At 47.3% G+C, this 16369-nt stretch overlaps 1 protein-coding gene across 4 annotated transcripts in view; it reads left to right on the top strand.

The window, feature by feature from the left end:
* Positions 1-221: 221 nt before the first annotated feature.
* TRIM36 (tripartite motif containing 36) overlaps positions 222-16369 on the top strand; it is a 59637-nt gene continuing 43489 nt past the window's right edge. The window contains exons 1-2 of one of the 4 annotated variants that reach the window (XM_012659514.1): positions 222-458; positions 12256-12490. In XM_012659514.1, the coding sequence (XP_012514968.1) occupies positions 396-458; positions 12256-12490 (298 nt within the window). In that variant the 5' untranslated portion in view covers positions 222-395. Of the gene's footprint in view, positions 478-2582; positions 2693-9896; positions 10151-12255; positions 12491-16369 lie in introns of those variants that run through there. The other 3 variants (XM_012659517.1, XM_012659515.1, XM_012659516.1) reach the window with 3 other exon arrangements.

Here is a 16369-nt window from a genome sequence, read left to right as displayed (position 1 = left end):
GCGGCAGACGGCTTTGTGTGCGCGGCTGTTTGTCTGCGCGGCGCCCGACCCCCGGCGGCGGCGCGGCCGCGACCCCCGAGGAGGCGGGGCCTGGGCGCCGGCTCCGCCCGGCGGGGATTTCACGGCCGCCGCCGCCCGGGTTTGTTCCGTGACATCGCGCGGCCCCGACCCTTCGCCCGCAGCCCAGGGGGCCGGAGCGGGCTGCCCGGGCGCACTCCGAGGCCTTCGCCCCGCCCAAACGCGCGTCTCGCTTGTTGCCCCACTCGCTCACTTTTCCTCGTTGACAGCGCGTTGGCGGGGAGCTTGGCGAAACTCAGACTGAAAACGAGAAGGAAAGAAGGGACAAATTCCATGCACCCGTCTCGGTACCGCGGAGTTTGTGAAGCGTCGTCAAGATGTCGGAGTCGGGGGAAATAAGTGAATTTGGCTACATTATGGAATTGTTAGCTAAAGGCAAGGTAAGCGATCGGGCGCGCGGCGCCGCGGCCTGGGCCCCCTTCTCCGGGCACTACCTGGCCTCGAGCTGTGGGTGCCGGGTTCCTTCCCGCGCCCTGGCAGGGCGGGGTGCTAGGACCGCAAGGTCCGTGCTCTCAGCCCGGGCGTCCCACCAGCTGCAGAATGCAAAGTAGCCACCTTTTCTTTATTGCATGGCATCTCTTTAAGGACCCAAGGGGGGACTTTCGGGCGCGTTTGGAGCCAGCGGAGCGGCGGCGGGCGTTCCCAGGACGCAGGGGGGACAGGCCAGAGTGCAAAGATGGAGAGGAGGGCTGGGCGGTGGCTGAGGGGGCGCTCCCTCGCGCACCCAGGCTGGTCAAGCGTGGTGGCTTCGAGTGGGTGACCTCGCCTGCCTGGGCGCGGAGCGAGGAGGGAGAGTCCGACCAGCGGGTGTATAGGCTTGCAGGGCGGGTGCGGGTTCAGCGCGCAGTCAGACTGGGTGGCCGGTCAATAGGGGCAGCACTCGGTTCGCCCTGCCTTGCCGGTTTCAGCCCTCCTTCCAGGTCCTTAGCCGCTGCTGCAGGCCTGGAGTATTTCAAGCAGCCCTTTTTTTTGGTGGGGAGGAGAAGATGCTGGAGGGAGCAGTATTTCAGCCCCGCACCTGTCCCGGAGCCTTTAGAAACCCAGGATGGCACTGTCGGTGGCTCCCCGCGACCACGCCCTCAGCGGGGCAGGGTGGCGCCAGGCCCGGGCAGAGAGCCTTGCGGAGGCTGGGCTCCGCGCTGCATCCGATAAACTGCCCAGAGAGGCTCCTAAGTGGTTTGCAGGCGGAACGTGTCGGGAAATACCGAGGCTGCGCCGGCACTCACAGGCGGCGAGAAGACGGGAGAGGGCGTGTGAGTTTGCCCTCTGCGCATGGAGCTTCGAGAAAAGGTGATAGCACAGAGGAGAGCCTGGCTCCCTGCGTGCGGTCATCTGAAAAGAGAAGGGATGATTTTGCAGCTCCGGAGTGAGCACCTGAAACTTCAGTCGCACACTGCCTAACTCCAGCTCGTCCCCTGTACAGGATGGAGTAGTTTTAGCTTCAGGCCACTCGGTCCTGCAGCTCCCGGAGCTGAGGAGCCGGTTTCATGCACTGCCAGCCTAAAGGGTCCCAGGCAAACCATACGCCTCCCTGAATTCTCCTGTTCTGCAACCACAGCACACGCTCGTCCCAAATAGAATGCTCGTTAACATGTCGGAGGTGGGGGCTATTCCTCAGGCCGCCCCTCCCATTTAAAGCCCAGGCCAGAAGTACAAATGGAGAACCTTTGTTCTACTGTTCTTCCAACTGGGCTCCATCCTGCACCTGAGGGGCCTCTGGCTCTCTCGCTGGCCAGTACATCCAAGGCGCTCGTCGTCCCAAACAGCCGCCTCCTTACCACCCCTTTGGCCTGGGGTGCATACTGCAGCCCGCTCTGCCCTCTGAAGAATGGACCCCGAGGAGAGGAGAAGTCCAGAAGAAAACCTGGCTCCGAGTGAAGAGGCGTCAGCAAGAGGAGGGCCAGAACCCAGCCCTCTAAAGAGCAGGACGCGCAGCAGGACGCCCGACTGCCAGGTCTAGGGGCTGCCAGGGCTAAGGGCGATGTCTAGGGGCACATATTCGGGAAGTATGAGGGCTGGGGGATGTGGGGCAGGCAGGAAAAAGAATGCATTTTGTTGATTACAAAACAAATGATTACTCCATGGGATGACTGATAAGTGAGTTTTATCCTGTGGTGCTAGGACATTCTTCAAAGTAAGCCAGAATTGTATTCGTTGGCTTTGCTTTCCTTCAAAGGCAGGCAAGCCCTGAAATTCTGAGAGAATAGTTTTGGGGCAGGACCCAGGGATCTGCATTTTAACACCCCAGGTGGCTGTGAGGCAGACAGGTGAGCCTCCCAGAAACACTAAATGGGAGGTAGGGCAGAACCATTAGGGCATCCTTAAAACTCCTTATAATCAAGTCACATAAACCAAACCAAACAAAACCAAAACCAACCCTCTCAGAATAGCAGTATGTTCATCACATGCTCACTGTGATGAAAGAACAAAAACAAAATAACTTTTTGACTTCATTCTGTGGATTCTCTGCCCCTCTGTACTAGTCAGGCCCTCTTCATCACCAGGCTTCAGCAACAGTCCTGAGCATTCTCAGGGGCCTTCCAAAACTGGAGAGGCCAAGGGTCCCTTCGAAATCTCTGGGGTTGGAAAGCAGGCTCTCCCAGGAAGAACTTAGGACAGTTCCTCCGTCCTTTCTTGGGGTGAAAGGGGTTGGGTTGGTCAGTAGTAGCCTGCTGACTATTTCAACACAAGCCTATCCCCTATCCACTCTCCTCAAGCTGCCCCCATCCCAGCTCCATTGAAAACCCCTGTTCTGTGGGTGATAATACAGCATCTGAAGATGGATAGCAGCCCTTTGAGGTTGACTTGCTTTACTTTCCTCTGAGGAGTTAGGTTCCACTTCGTAGTTCAGGTTAGTAATGTAATGGATAATGAGAAACTGCTCTGATCCTGAGAGTCAGGGGAATGCAGAGGCCCGTAGTGGGCCTGCCCCCTCCCACTCTTTTTCCCCAGAGTTGGGACCAGTGAGTTGATTTCTTTCGCTTTCCCCCAGACATTGTCTTATCCTTGTGCTGGACTTCTCAAACTCTGTATGTAAGTTGATTTAAGATACATGGTTTTAGAAGTTTATAAAATTAATACCTGAATATTACGCTTGTTGCAAAATATTCAAACTTCACAGAAGGTTTTACAGAGTAAAAAGTGAAATTTATGCCCACCTCCAATCCACCACCCTTCCCGGTGGCAGCAGTGTATGTGTCTACTTCAAATTAAAGTAGCTGTGTGTTCTCCAAATGTGGGAGGTGAGCCTTTGATCATAGGGTAACCTAAAACCCACAGGACAAACTTGATCAGCTTATTTTACTCTATTGTTATGGTTACTTTAATATTTAAAGTACACAGTGATCCCTACCATTGTGATCTTTCTGCTCATCAAATAACACCCTAAAAGTATAGTTACAATTCTCAAAAGAGGTTTAAAAATCAATGTAAATATATTTCCTTATATTTTACTAACTATGAAAATTTACCACTTCTGAAAGCTGTCTTTTTGTTTCTTTTGCAACTCATCTCTCTGGACTGAAAAAGAGTTTTCCAAATCTGCGGTCAATATACAGGATTACTCACAGCAGTATTTTCAAACTGTTTCAGTCTCTTGAAAGATCTGCATCAATAATTTTTTATTGCCATCATACAATTTTCTGAAATCATATAATGAAGATTTGATGACAAGGAACATAGAATTTAAATTTAGTATACCTCTTTATATTTTGAATATTTAGCATATTTATTTATATATAAATAGCCAGAAAGTACATCTTGTTTCCCATAGTTCAGTAATTACTGTTCAGGCACGACCAAGAAGTACAATAGTTGGAGCAAAAAAAAAGAGGCTTTGAAAAACTTACATTTAATTTTGATAGAGAAATAGGCAATGATACCATTACTTGGTTAATTATTATTTTAATTTCGAACATCTTTGAGACACAAAAAATTCAAGAAGTTTTACAAACATAAAATTTACTTTAAAACAAGAATACACTTACCCTCTGAAGAATTAGGTTTAGAAAATCCTGAAATCTAGACTAATGTAAGGTTTTAAACATCCCCTGGGACCAAAACAAAAATACCACCAAATGATCTGTTTCAGAAGGATGAATAGATAGTTGCTCACACAGCTAAACTCTAAACTAGAGTGCTAATGGTAAGGTTGTGCCCACTGCAGAGTATTTTTTAAATTTTTTTTTTTTATATCTTGGATCTGGGTGAAATGTATGTGCTGTAGGGGGTAGGGAAGGCAAACAGAAGATTTAGACTTTTGTAATGCCATTTTGAAAATAGCGAATTTCATAAATATAATAATTTTCCTCTGATTTATTTTACTACATTGTCCTAAAGATAATTTGAAAAATAGTATCCCCTAAACTACTTTGTAAAAGAATGTTTAAATCAGATTTTTTATGAAATTATAAATTACATGTTTTACACTTACGCGTCAGTGCAATAGGGATGCTGGAGTGAGACCCAGCATTGAATCCTGCCTCTTTGGTGTCCAGCGGTGTGATCCTGAGCATATTACTTAATCTCTGGGTGGAGGTGGGGAGGAGTTGTGGTTGTTACCTGTATCCTCTGAAGAGAATTAAACCCATTCCAGCAGCTGGGTGTTGTGGCTCATGCCTTAATCCCGGCACCTAGGGAGGCCAAGGCAGGAGGATTGCTTGAAGCCAGGAGTTTGAGAGCAGCCTGGGCAACATAGCGAGACCCCATATCTACAAAAAATTAAAAAATGAGCCGGGAGCAGTGGCATGTGCTTGTAGTCCTAGCTACTTGGGAGGCTTGAGTCCAGGAGTTCTAGGCTGCAGTGAGCTATGATTGTGCCACTACACTCCAACCTAAGTGACAGTGAGACTGTCTCTAAAATAAATAAATGAATTTAAAAAAACAAAACAAAACCTATTTCACAGGGTTATTGCAAGGATTAAATGAATATTTCATGCAGGATTCCTAATGCTGTCATTGGCACATAATAGGTCCTCAATAAATAAAACACATTACCTCTGGCTATTAGGACAACAGGGTTGGGTCTTGCGACACCTTAAATCCAAACTGTGATCATTACGATGTAGAGGTAGGGTTGCCAGATAAAATATAGAATGTAGAGTTAAATTTGAATTTCAGATAAACAACTCTTTTTAGTACAAGTATATGTCCCATGCAATATTTTTTTTTTTTTTTTTTTTTTTTTGATACAGAGTCTCACTGTGTTGCCCGGGCCAGAGTGCCGTGGCATCAGCCTAGCTCACAGCAACCTCAAACTCCTGGGCTCAAGCAATCCTCCTGCCTCAGCCTCCCGAGTAGCTGGGACTACAGGCATGCGCCACCATGCCCGGCTAATTTTTTCTATATATTTTTAGTTGTCCAGATAATTTCTTTCTATTTTAGTAGAGACGGGGTCTCACTCTTGCTCAGGCTGGTTTCAAACTTCTGAGCTCAAACAATCCGCCCGCCTCGGCATCCCAGAGTGCTAGGATTATAGGCGTGAGCCACTGCGCCCGGCCCCATGCAATATTTGAGACATACTACGAAAATTTCATTATTTATCTGAAATTCAAATTTAACTGGGTGTGTTGTGTTTTTATTTGCTAAATCTAGCAACCAAGGAGGAATATAAGATGTGGCCAAAAAGGACCTGCTAGACAACCTCAAAATATTGGCATTTTTGTTCACCTCAGGTTGGCCAAGAAACCTATTTGCCTACTAGTTATGCAGTCTCTACGCTCCTGTCATTAATGGAAAAATGTCTGTCAGAGTAGCATTGTGTTTCTTTCATCTCCCCAGTTTCAAACCGTTGGTGTGGTACTACTGTTTAGTAGGTAAATGCCTACCGAATTTTCTCTTTTACAAGTAAAAGCTTAAATGGGAAGATGAGACTTGTAAAACATCAAATGTTAGTGTACAAATTGAGAGTATGTAATCGTGTTAAACTGAGCAGTAAGACTAAGTGCTAAAGGAGTTCAGAGTAAGGGGAGATAATCAGTGAAAACTAGACTAATGAAGGAGGTTCTAGAACTGCATCTTGAAAGACGAGTAGGATTTGGCCAGGCAGTAGAAAGCTGAACTTCCTGGCTCCCTGGACTCCTCTCCCCTGCCTTTGTTCCCATAGAAACACTTTATGACTGGTAAGCTTGGCCTGTCAGAGGCTTGGTCAATAATTGATAGACAATGCCATTCATTGTCCCATCACCTATAACCCCCTGATAACCCAAAGTACAGACAATCTGTGTGCTAATCTACTGTAAAACCCTGTGATTTACTTACTTTCTATCTTCCTTATTTTCCATGAGTCCAGAGGCTTTCTTGATTTTTGTACCCATAGTTAGTTGCTCGACGACTAGGGGTTCCCAGAAGGGGGCAAGGCTTAGGGGTATGTGGCCATATCACTTTGTTTCTACTTCTTGCTTAGGACATACTAAAAGAATCTGATCAGAACCCTATCTGATCTCAGACCAAACTGATTAAGAGCCAGTGGTGCCTCATAGCACTGACTGAAACATACACCATGGTCACTGGGACTTGACCCAGCCAGGAATTTAATCTCCTGTTGGATAATAGGAGTCAATATGGGAAGACACCAGGTCAGCTTAGTGAGTAGTGTATGGTTTACAAAGTAACAGGTTTATATTTTATTTCTTTTTTTTTTTCTTTTCTTTACTTTTTTTTTTCGAGACAGAGTCTCACTCTACTGCCCTGAGTAGAGTGCCGTGGCATCAGCCTAGCTCACAGCAACCTCAAACTCCTGGGCTCAAGTGATCCTTCTGCCTCAGCCTCCCGAGTAGCTGGGACTACAGGCATGCACCACCATGCCCGGCTAATTTTTTCTATATATTTTTAGTTGTTCATATAATTTCTTTCTAGTTTTAGTAGAGACGGGGTCTCGCTCTTGCTCAGGCTGGTCTCAAACTCTTGAGCTCAAACGATCCGCCCGCCTCGGCCTCCTAGAGTGCTAGGACTACAGGCGTGAGCCACCGTGCCCGGCCTATATTTTAAATAGTAAGTAATGAACATTTATTGAGCCTCTGTTTTACCAGAACCTGAATTTTGTATAAATGCAAACAAGACAATACAATGTAAATGAAGAGAAAGTCTTGCACACCTGACTCCACCCCTTACTTCTCCATAATAGTTATCACTTTTTGTGCTCTATTCCAGAGACTTATTTTTATTTATTTGCCTATATTAGCATAAATGTGAAAGGCAGCATACAGAATTCATATGATTTTGTACTTTTTGAATACTATATTTTAGAAATCCTTTCTCATCACTACACTCATTTTAATGGCTGCATAGTATTCCACGGTATGGATGTACATTATGATGATAGATATTTAGTTACTATAAAGTCCCAATAAGGCCGGGCGCGGTGGCTCATGCCTGTAATCCTAGCTCTCTGGGAGGCTGAAGCGAGCGGATTGTTTGAGCTCAGGAGTTCGAAACCAGCCTGACCAAGAGCGAGACCCCGTCTCTACTAAAAATAGAAAGAAATTAATCGGACAACTAAAAATACATAGAAAAAATTAGCCGGGCATGGTGGCGCATGCCTGTAGTCCCAGCTACTCGGGAGGCTGAGGCAGGAGGATTGCTTGAGCCCAGGAGTTTGAGGTTGCTGTGAGCTAGGATGACGCCATGGCACTCTAGCCCGGGCAACACAGTGAGACTCTGTCTCAAAAAAAAAAAAAAAAAAAGTCCCAATAAGATCTTTGTACACATGTTTTTGTGTGCACCTGCAGGTATCACAGTAGGGACATTGTGAGATGTGGAATTGCTTAGTCAAAGGTGTAAGTATTTAAAATTTGTGCTAGTATTTGCAAAATTTCCCTTCAAATAAGCTGTACCAATCTACACTGTCACAAAAAGGTTTGAAAGTGCTTAGTTCCCCCACATTTTTGCCGTGTATTTAACATAATTTTTGAACTTTGTGAATCAGGTGGAAAATGGTATCTCAATGAAGTCTGATGTGCATAATGGAAGGCCTTTAAAATTTATTTTCACCCAAATATTGTTTATACAGGTTTTACCTTAATTGATGTTAATGAAGGCTTCTAATCGCCTTTACTCTGTCAGCTAGTAAGTTTTGGACCAAAGCACTATCGTGCTGTGTGGATGTGAAATTATAGCCAGAGGGGAATTATAAACCCAAAGACCTGTATTAAAAACAGAAACAGACTTACAATGCTTTTCCATGGTTGACAGGCTTTAAAAATCTGTATATGCACATGGAATAGGACATGATTTAGGTACCTAAATCACGCAGGCGTTTGTTATTTTCCTCACTTCCCTGCTGATTAGCACTCTTCAGAACCCGTGGGAAGGAAGCCTTCTCAGGTCTAGCTCGTGCGGCCATGGAACCGGCACTGATCCGGATCACAACAGCCGAGTCATTCCCTGGCAAGGCGTTCGTCCTTTCTGCACCTCGTCTGTACATTGAGGGTATTCCATTAAAGGCAATTGCCAGCACAGTCCCTTGCTGTTCTTACTTCTGCACTGCTACCCCTATTTAGCTGCGGGCTTGGAGAAGAGGTTACCGCTTCTGACAGAGCTGTGGGGAGGACGGCGGAACTTGGCACGCACAGCGGGAGACTTCTCCCAAACAGGAAATAAAAGTGGGATGTATTTCAAAACCTAAATGGGGATGCCTCGCTAAAGGGACCCAGCAGTTTAGGGCACCTGTTCTTAGAGTCTAATCTATACGGCTGAATTATTTAGCCAGACGGGAAGTCAGTGGCGTGATTTAACACAATCTTAGGTTAATTTGTTCTCCGTGTGCCCAAAACAGAAGAATCGCACCGGATCCATGGTATATGAAGTGCACGCTGCTAGTCCCCGAGGCAGCGCGCGCACCCCGACTCTCGGCGGTCCCCCCCGCGTGGTGCGCGGGTGCCGGAGCAGCTCAGGACTCCGTCCGAGGTCCGCGCTGGGAAACCGCAGAGCGGCTGCGGGCGCGTGGGGGCGCTCCCTTGCTTCCGTCTTTTAAACTCAACCCCTGGCCAGCACCCGGGAGTGGAAGTTCTGCCTTGTGGGCTGTCCCCACGCCACTTGGCAAGAAGGTGCCGTGTGTGAGGCACCGCGCCCCGGTGTGTAGCAGCAGGAGGCAGAATTCGAGGGCTCGGTGACCAGTGAGGGAATGTTAAGTCCATCCAGCGAATCATGCCGGGAGAGAAGGGGGAAGAGCCGGCGGGGAGAATGTCCAACCCGGGGAAGCCCCCAGGGCCAGCCTGGTTGGGGGCGGTGGCAGGGGTGGGCGGGGTCGCGCTCTGGTCGCCTCAGAGCGCGTAGCTCTGCGGTGCTCGCTGCGACTGCACAGGAAAGGTGGCCCGGACGCGCCCTCGCCGCCACCACCCCGTTCAGAGCCTGGAAGTGAGGCTTCAGTGCAGCTTCGCACCAAGCTCTGCGAAAGCAAATTGAAAGGTAGACCAGCCGCGCGGCGCCGGGGCCAGGGCTTCAGCCGGCTGCAGGCTGAGGTTGCGGAGCTGCGCCGCCCCGCCCCGGCGCCGCCCCGGCCCCTCCCTCGCCTTCACTTCCGCCCCTTTAAGGCTGCCAGCCCCGGCAGGGGGCCCGGATGGGAGTGAGGGGCCAGCTGCGTGCTGGAGAGGTGGCGGCAGAGGGTGCCAGGACCCAACCGCGCGCCACACCCCGCCTGCACTTCCGCGGCGCCCGGCCGCCCCGGCGCCCCGCTACCGGCAGCCCCGCCTCCATTGTGCGGCTGGCGCTGTTGCCCGGGAGACGGCCCCGCCCCGGCCCCGCCCCCGCCGGGTCTTTGCGCGGCCGCCGGCCCAGCCGCAGTCAGCAGGAGCCGCCGCCGCAGCTGGCCGCGGGGCGGGATTCCCGGGGCCGTCGCAGGGGGCAAAGCTCGAGTCTCCCGCGCCTGTGCTTTCGCCCACCGCGGCTTGCTCCTCACCGCGTCGGTCCGCTGGCCGGATCCGGCTGACCAGCTCGCCCCCCAGCTTCGAACCGAGGTCCCGCGGCCGCCGCAGGGACCCGCCGACCAGACCCCGTCAGGGGTGCCCGTCTGGACCCTGCGGTTGATGACACCTGGCCCAAGGCTGCCATGGAGGGGGATGGTTCAGACTCGCTGGTGAGTGCGGGCAGAGGGCGGCCGCCTCCCACCTCGCTGGCGGCGCGCCCGGCCCCCCGGCTCTTACTCTTTCCTCCGCCCTGAACCCAGGGGGAGCTTCTCTTCCCGGAGGAGGGAGGGCTTGCGGTGGCCACGCTTCCTCTTCGCCGTCCCCGCCCGGGCCGGGTTCCGCACCCCGGGGCGCCCCTCTCGACCCGCGGCGGGTCTCCTGGGCCCAGAGGAGAGTGCGGATCCGGTGATTGCCCACCTGAGCAACTCGGGGAACTCCGGCCGGGCTCACTGATAAGAGTTCAGGCTGCAGAATGAATTCTCTTCAGGGAGTCGGGTGCCCGCAGAGGGTCGGGGCGCGCGTCTCGCGCGTGTTGGTTCGCCCTTTGTCTGGGAACGCCGCGGGGCTGGGCTGGAGTCCGGCTTGGACCCCCGCGGGCCGGAGCCTGCCGCCGCCGCCCCGGCGAGCAAAGGCTCCTCCCCAGCTTCGCCTGCTCGCGGGGGCGGGGAGCGGGCCAGGGCCCTGGCAGCTGTCGGGGTACGAGTGTTTTTGTTTGAAGGGGTCGGATATGCAGTTCTTCCGAAGTTTCCCGACGAACCCCTTTGAAACCGTTTAACTGAGGGAGCCACCACATCACATTTCTCTTAATCAGTTCGTTTCCCCCTCAATGAATATAAAACGAACACTGATTTTTAGAAGAATTACTCTATATCCATTGTGATTAAAAAGCCAGATTCAAGACATTGCTTTATGTACAAGAAAAATAGTAATGACTTTTAGGTCTTCCCCCAGTGAGAGGTAAACCTTAAGTGACTGTATGGTTTAATGCGTAAAATAGGGTGTCAAACCTATTTTGGACATTCAGGACAGTATTTTCCTTTGAATTAGATGTCAAACCCTTTGTGAAATGAGATAGGATGTGAATATTCTAAATTCTTGGATGTGAATTGTGAGATGCGTTTATCTTTCCAAATTTATTAACATTGTGACATGATGTGGGTCTTTATTAAATATTTGAGTGATGCAGCAAGAGATACTGCATTGAAAGACCCACTCACAATGATAAAGCCAGTGGCTCTAATGCTGTTAAATTGTTAGGGCTTACTAAAGCACTTTGTTCTTTTAGAGGGAATAAGTTAGTATACATTTTTATTTCATTACAGCGAGTGAGTTAATCAAATTTTAATTTTCTGTGTATCTCTAGTAGTTGAAACGATTGCACAATGTTATGGGTACTTTAAAGTTAGACTGTCATTAAAATTGCAGAGCTGCTGACTATAGGATTCATAGATTTGAGGTTTGGAATACGTGAAAAAAACTACATAGGGAAAGGATAGAAAAACCGGTATGAGGTCATCAAACTTTTTTAATTGTAATGAGTCTAAAATGTTTCTCACTTAAAATAATGAAAGCCTGAAGTATTGAGAGCACTTATAGCAGTGCCTGTGTACCCTTTTAAAAGGATCCTCTACATCCTTTTAATATTCATAAAGTGCTTTTAAGATAACTGCTTTGATATGCAGCATGAGAACCTCAAGCATTTTAGCTGCATTACAGTTGCAGCATATGAAAAATGGTCACATTTAATGTAGACAATTGCTGATAATTCAGCTTGTAAATAGATTTCAAGTAGGGTTCCATGAACACACTGGCTAACCTAGTGTTTACCAGCTCTTGTTACTTACCAGTCACAGAGTTAATTCACCAAATAGGAATACAGTCTTATTCTAAGTGCTATATTCAAAATTTTTATTGAAGAAATCTACTTTTAAGATTTCTTGAAGTCCTAAGTCAATGAATTATTCCTGGTGATTTGCATCTTTGTAATTTTTGATAGAATGTTATGATCTCCTAATATTTTATGCTAATTTTTTCTCTTTACTTTCTTTTTACTATCTTGTGTCCCTTCAGTTCTGTGCTGTGAATGTTGGGGGGGGGGGATGGTTGATGGTATCAAATTTCATAGTCGAAAAGAAACTTCAGAATTTAAAAAAATCTGTTTCTTAATTCTTTTTGGAAAGGTAAACACTTGCACTTATGCAAGAGGTATAAAAATGTTAATGTATTTACCCACTAAGAGCCTTTAACTCTGATTTTTTTTTCCCCTCAATTTAAGGTTACCATTAAGAATATCGAAAGAGAGCTCATTTGCCCAGCATGCAAGGAGCTGTTTACCCACCCATTGATTCTCCCTTGTCAACATAGTATCTGTCATAAATGTGTAAAAGAACTCTTACTGACTCTTGATGATTCATTCAATGACGTGGGATCAGACAACTCCAATCAGAGCAGTCCTCGCCTTCGGCTCCCTTCCCCTAGCATGGATAAAATTGACAGAATTAACAGACCAGGTATGTGGTGGAACCTTGGTGGAAGGAGGGAGGGCTTATAGATATGTGTTCAGTGGCAACTGTGAAAGGAAAACTATTTTTGTCATTTCGAGGGCTAATTTCTCCAGGTGAATAAATCGAAATGGTAATTATAAAGGGTCCCCCGCTCAAAATGTCAGAATGAACTCTCGTTATCTTTGATGCACTTAAAGTGGATATTAAATTTTTTTTAGCATAATAAAGTGTCAAGCAAAGATATTAAATATTTAACACCAAGTTTGTGTTAAGCTCCTTATTAACCGTGTCTGTATTTTAGGGGATGTTCTGACCTTGATATGAGAAAATAATGGACTACTGAAGTACTAACTAGGAAAATATCTATATATGGTAATATATAAATAAATACTGCAGAATTAAGGAATGAGACTACATAGTGGCTAGTCCTAAAGAATTTTTTAGAGGAATTATTTCGTGTCATTTTATCCCACCTGAGGATTTTATTATCTTCATTCAGTTTCCATGTATAATATTTTTTGAAATAAGGATTTTGAATAGCATAAATATCAGTAGATTTCTGTAGTAATGTATGGAAGATCTAATTTGATGTATAGCACACATACTATACCTTTATCCCATGGCCAGTTGTTTCCTGTTGGGAAAAGTGTTACCTTTTTTTCTAGTCAGCCATTGCAGGATTAGTGTTGATCAAAATTAATTTGAATCACTGGGGATGCTGAAATTCAGGGCCAGATCCTAGTACAGAAATTAGTGGTGAGGACCAAGGTGGGTGGAAATACCATAGTCTCACCATGTTAGATGCATCCTTCGTATGGAGGACAGTATGTGGGTGACCACTAGTACCAGACTTGAGAGCTTCAACTCTGCCCAATTTGGGGTTTGAGGTTTTAAGTGTAATCCTCTTGTCCAATATTTAAGTTTCTCCCTCTTAAATTATAGGAGTGGCTTTTTAATATTGCAAAAAATTTTTTGGAAAAGAATCTAAGTTGCGTTTTAGAGAATGTTACCTTTTAATTTACCCTGTGATATTGAATCTGCTTGGGTGATGTTTATGTCTGTGTGCTCTATCTGAGAGTGGATAAGAGTAGATTTGTTTTAAGGGTGATATGCTATTTTAAAAATATGGGGTTTTTTTAAATGTCAATCACGAATTACTGAGAATATAATTGCACACATAGAAATGTATACAAAAAAGAAATGTCAGGCAAGCTGTGAGAGTGCAGGGAATATGAGGACAGAGTCATGCTCATTGTGAAGTCATCACTTTTGTTTCTCTCTTTGCTTCCAGTCTGGTACATTGAGGAAGTGGGGAGAAAGACACCATTGCTTGAAATCGTCCTACCAGATAAAACTTGATATTCTATTGGTAGACCTTCATTGGCTAATTGGGAACCCCTGCTTGATTGACTAAGGAAAATTTACTTTTTGTATATTAATATATAGCACAAATAATTAAATGGAATTCTAGTTATGTACTGTATTTCTACTTATAATTAGATTGTGCTCACACACAAGTATATGTATTTTATGAAATCATATTTTAGAAAAAACTAGTTATTAATTAATTAACTAACTAATTAAAACATTTCACCAGCTACATTCATCACCTTCCCTGGCCTTGCACCCCGTACCTGTACCACTCTCAGCTTCTCCCAGTGGCTCAAATGTGTTGGCCTCCTCTTGCCGTGGGGCCTTTGCAGACCCTCTTTCCTCTTCCTGTAATCTTCCCCAGGACTACTCACCTAAGCTTCGATCGCTTCCTCTGGCTAACATCTAGTCATATTTCAGATATCAGCTTTGATGTCCCTTCCTCTAGGAAGTCTTCCTGGGATCCCCAAATGTGGTTGAGGCTCTCTCCTCATGTGATCACTCTCTATCAGAGGACACTCTATTTACTTGCATGTTTCAACTCGAGAAAATGAGCTTGCTCAATGTCTGGCTGTCTTGTTACTGCTATTTCTCCAGCACATAGCACAGTGCCTGGCATACAGGAGAGGTTCAGAAAACATTCATGGAATGAGGAAGGAATGAATGAATGACAACACTTCAAGTTAGATATCATTATCCTCATTTGCTGGCATATTAGTTCAGACCATTCAGAAGTCTAAAGTGATTTTTGCTAAGTACCAGGCAGGTGGTAGAGGCAGGATTCAAACTCAGGTTCTCTCAACCCACAATTTTCCTCACAATACCATAGAGGTTCCCAAGGCACAAATCACTCAGTGGAACCACATCTTTCTGTTTCTCATTCCGCATTCCCTCTGTCACTGTTAGGCCCCTACCATAAATAAAAAGCCCAATGAAAACAAGGCAACCCTCCCAATGTCCAGCTATAATGCCAAACCCAAGGCTTTGGAGTCAGACAGATCTTAATTCCAAACCTGCTCTGTCTCTACCAGCTGTGAGAACCTGGATAGGTGACCTCACTACTCTAAACGTCCCTATCCAAATAGGATCACGCACAGAAAGTGATGACCGCAGTGCCTGGCCCACAGTAGGCCCTCAATAAATGTTCTTCCCCCAGCCCTTCCTCCTCCTGGATGCTGGCAGGCTGGGGGGACCTAAGAAAGAGACAAAGCCTGGTCTCCAGGTTCTTGGCCTTCTCTTCCCCAGGGCAATGGGATTTCCTCACCCCCCTCCTCCCTCCCCTCCCCCCAACTCCTGCCCACCACTCTCTCAGGACCTGAGAGCTTAAATTCTTTCTCTGTGAGCCTGAGCTGCTGAGGTAAAGTTCGATGTGTTACCTCCACCTGGGGCATCCACATGGTAACAGAAAATTCAGCTTTAAGCCAAAGGTGTGACGTCTAACTGTGGAATTACAGCCAGAGGGGCAGACTTTTACCCAGGGGGGTGGGGTCAAGGTGGTAATTGCCTTGTGGAGGCTGCCCCCACCCCTGGGATTTTCCCAGAGCCAGCCCTTAGCTTACCTAGGCGCCCCTAAGCCCAGGGCGGGGTTATAGCCTTTGTGAGGTCACCATGACCCAGAAGTCCCTCAGCCAATGGGGCCCCAGCTCCTGCCCACACAGTGGGGAGAGGCAGGGCTGGTGTCCCTTCAAGGAAGGACCTGTCTTCAGACCCTCCACAACCACCTGGAAAGGACCTCACTGCAAATGAAGACTGAGTTTCTTTTTGTTTTGCTTTTTTTAGATTATTTTGGGGGGTCTTCCGGTGAGGACCAGAAAACCTGCTAGACAAATTCTGAAAGAGCTGTAACACTAAGACTCAGTTCCTTGCCTGGCGCTCAAGTCTCCCCATAAAAGCCCCTCACCATGTGACCTCATACCTCTGTTTGTCTTGGGGCAACAAGGGCTTTGAAATCAGGGGGTCTGTGATGAGGAAACTGAGACCAAGAGAGGGAAAATATTGGCTCAAGGCCATGAGCGAGGACACCTGTGTCCTTGGTCTTTTCCCTACTCCACCCAGCTGCTATTGGAGGGCAGATAGGAGTGCTGAGCAGGGCAGGGCGGATAACATACAGCAGTGAGACTTGGATTCTACAATAAGAAAATGCTGCTGTCTTTCTAAAGAAGATCTTTTTAACCATGAGCAATGGCTAAACTAATTAAGATTATCAGTGACTAGATAGAGAAACTTCGCTGGGCACCACTACAAAATGATAGTGGAACCGCCCATGAAGCTGTATTTCCCTTCCCCCAGGCCAGTAAATCTCACGAGATTCAGGCCATTTGTTCTGAGATATGCGGCCCAGAAATCGGCCTCGTCAGACCCAAACCCCACTGCTGACAGTGACCTCACCTTAGCAGCTGCCAAGCTTGAGAATTCCCTCCTGTCCACCTTGGATAGCCTTTTGTGCCCCACCCCCACCTCCTCTTCCTTCTCCTCTCCTGCCCACACCCTTCTCTTTCTGACTTCTTTGGTTCA

This window comes from Propithecus coquereli, unplaced genomic scaffold (assembly GCF_000956105.1).
Source record: "Propithecus coquereli isolate 6110/MARCELLA unplaced genomic scaffold, Pcoq_1.0 Scaffold62, whole genome shotgun sequence".
Taxonomy (NCBI): domain Eukaryota; kingdom Metazoa; phylum Chordata; class Mammalia; order Primates; family Indriidae; genus Propithecus; species Propithecus coquereli.
This window is presented reverse-complemented; position numbering and strand designations above follow the sequence as displayed.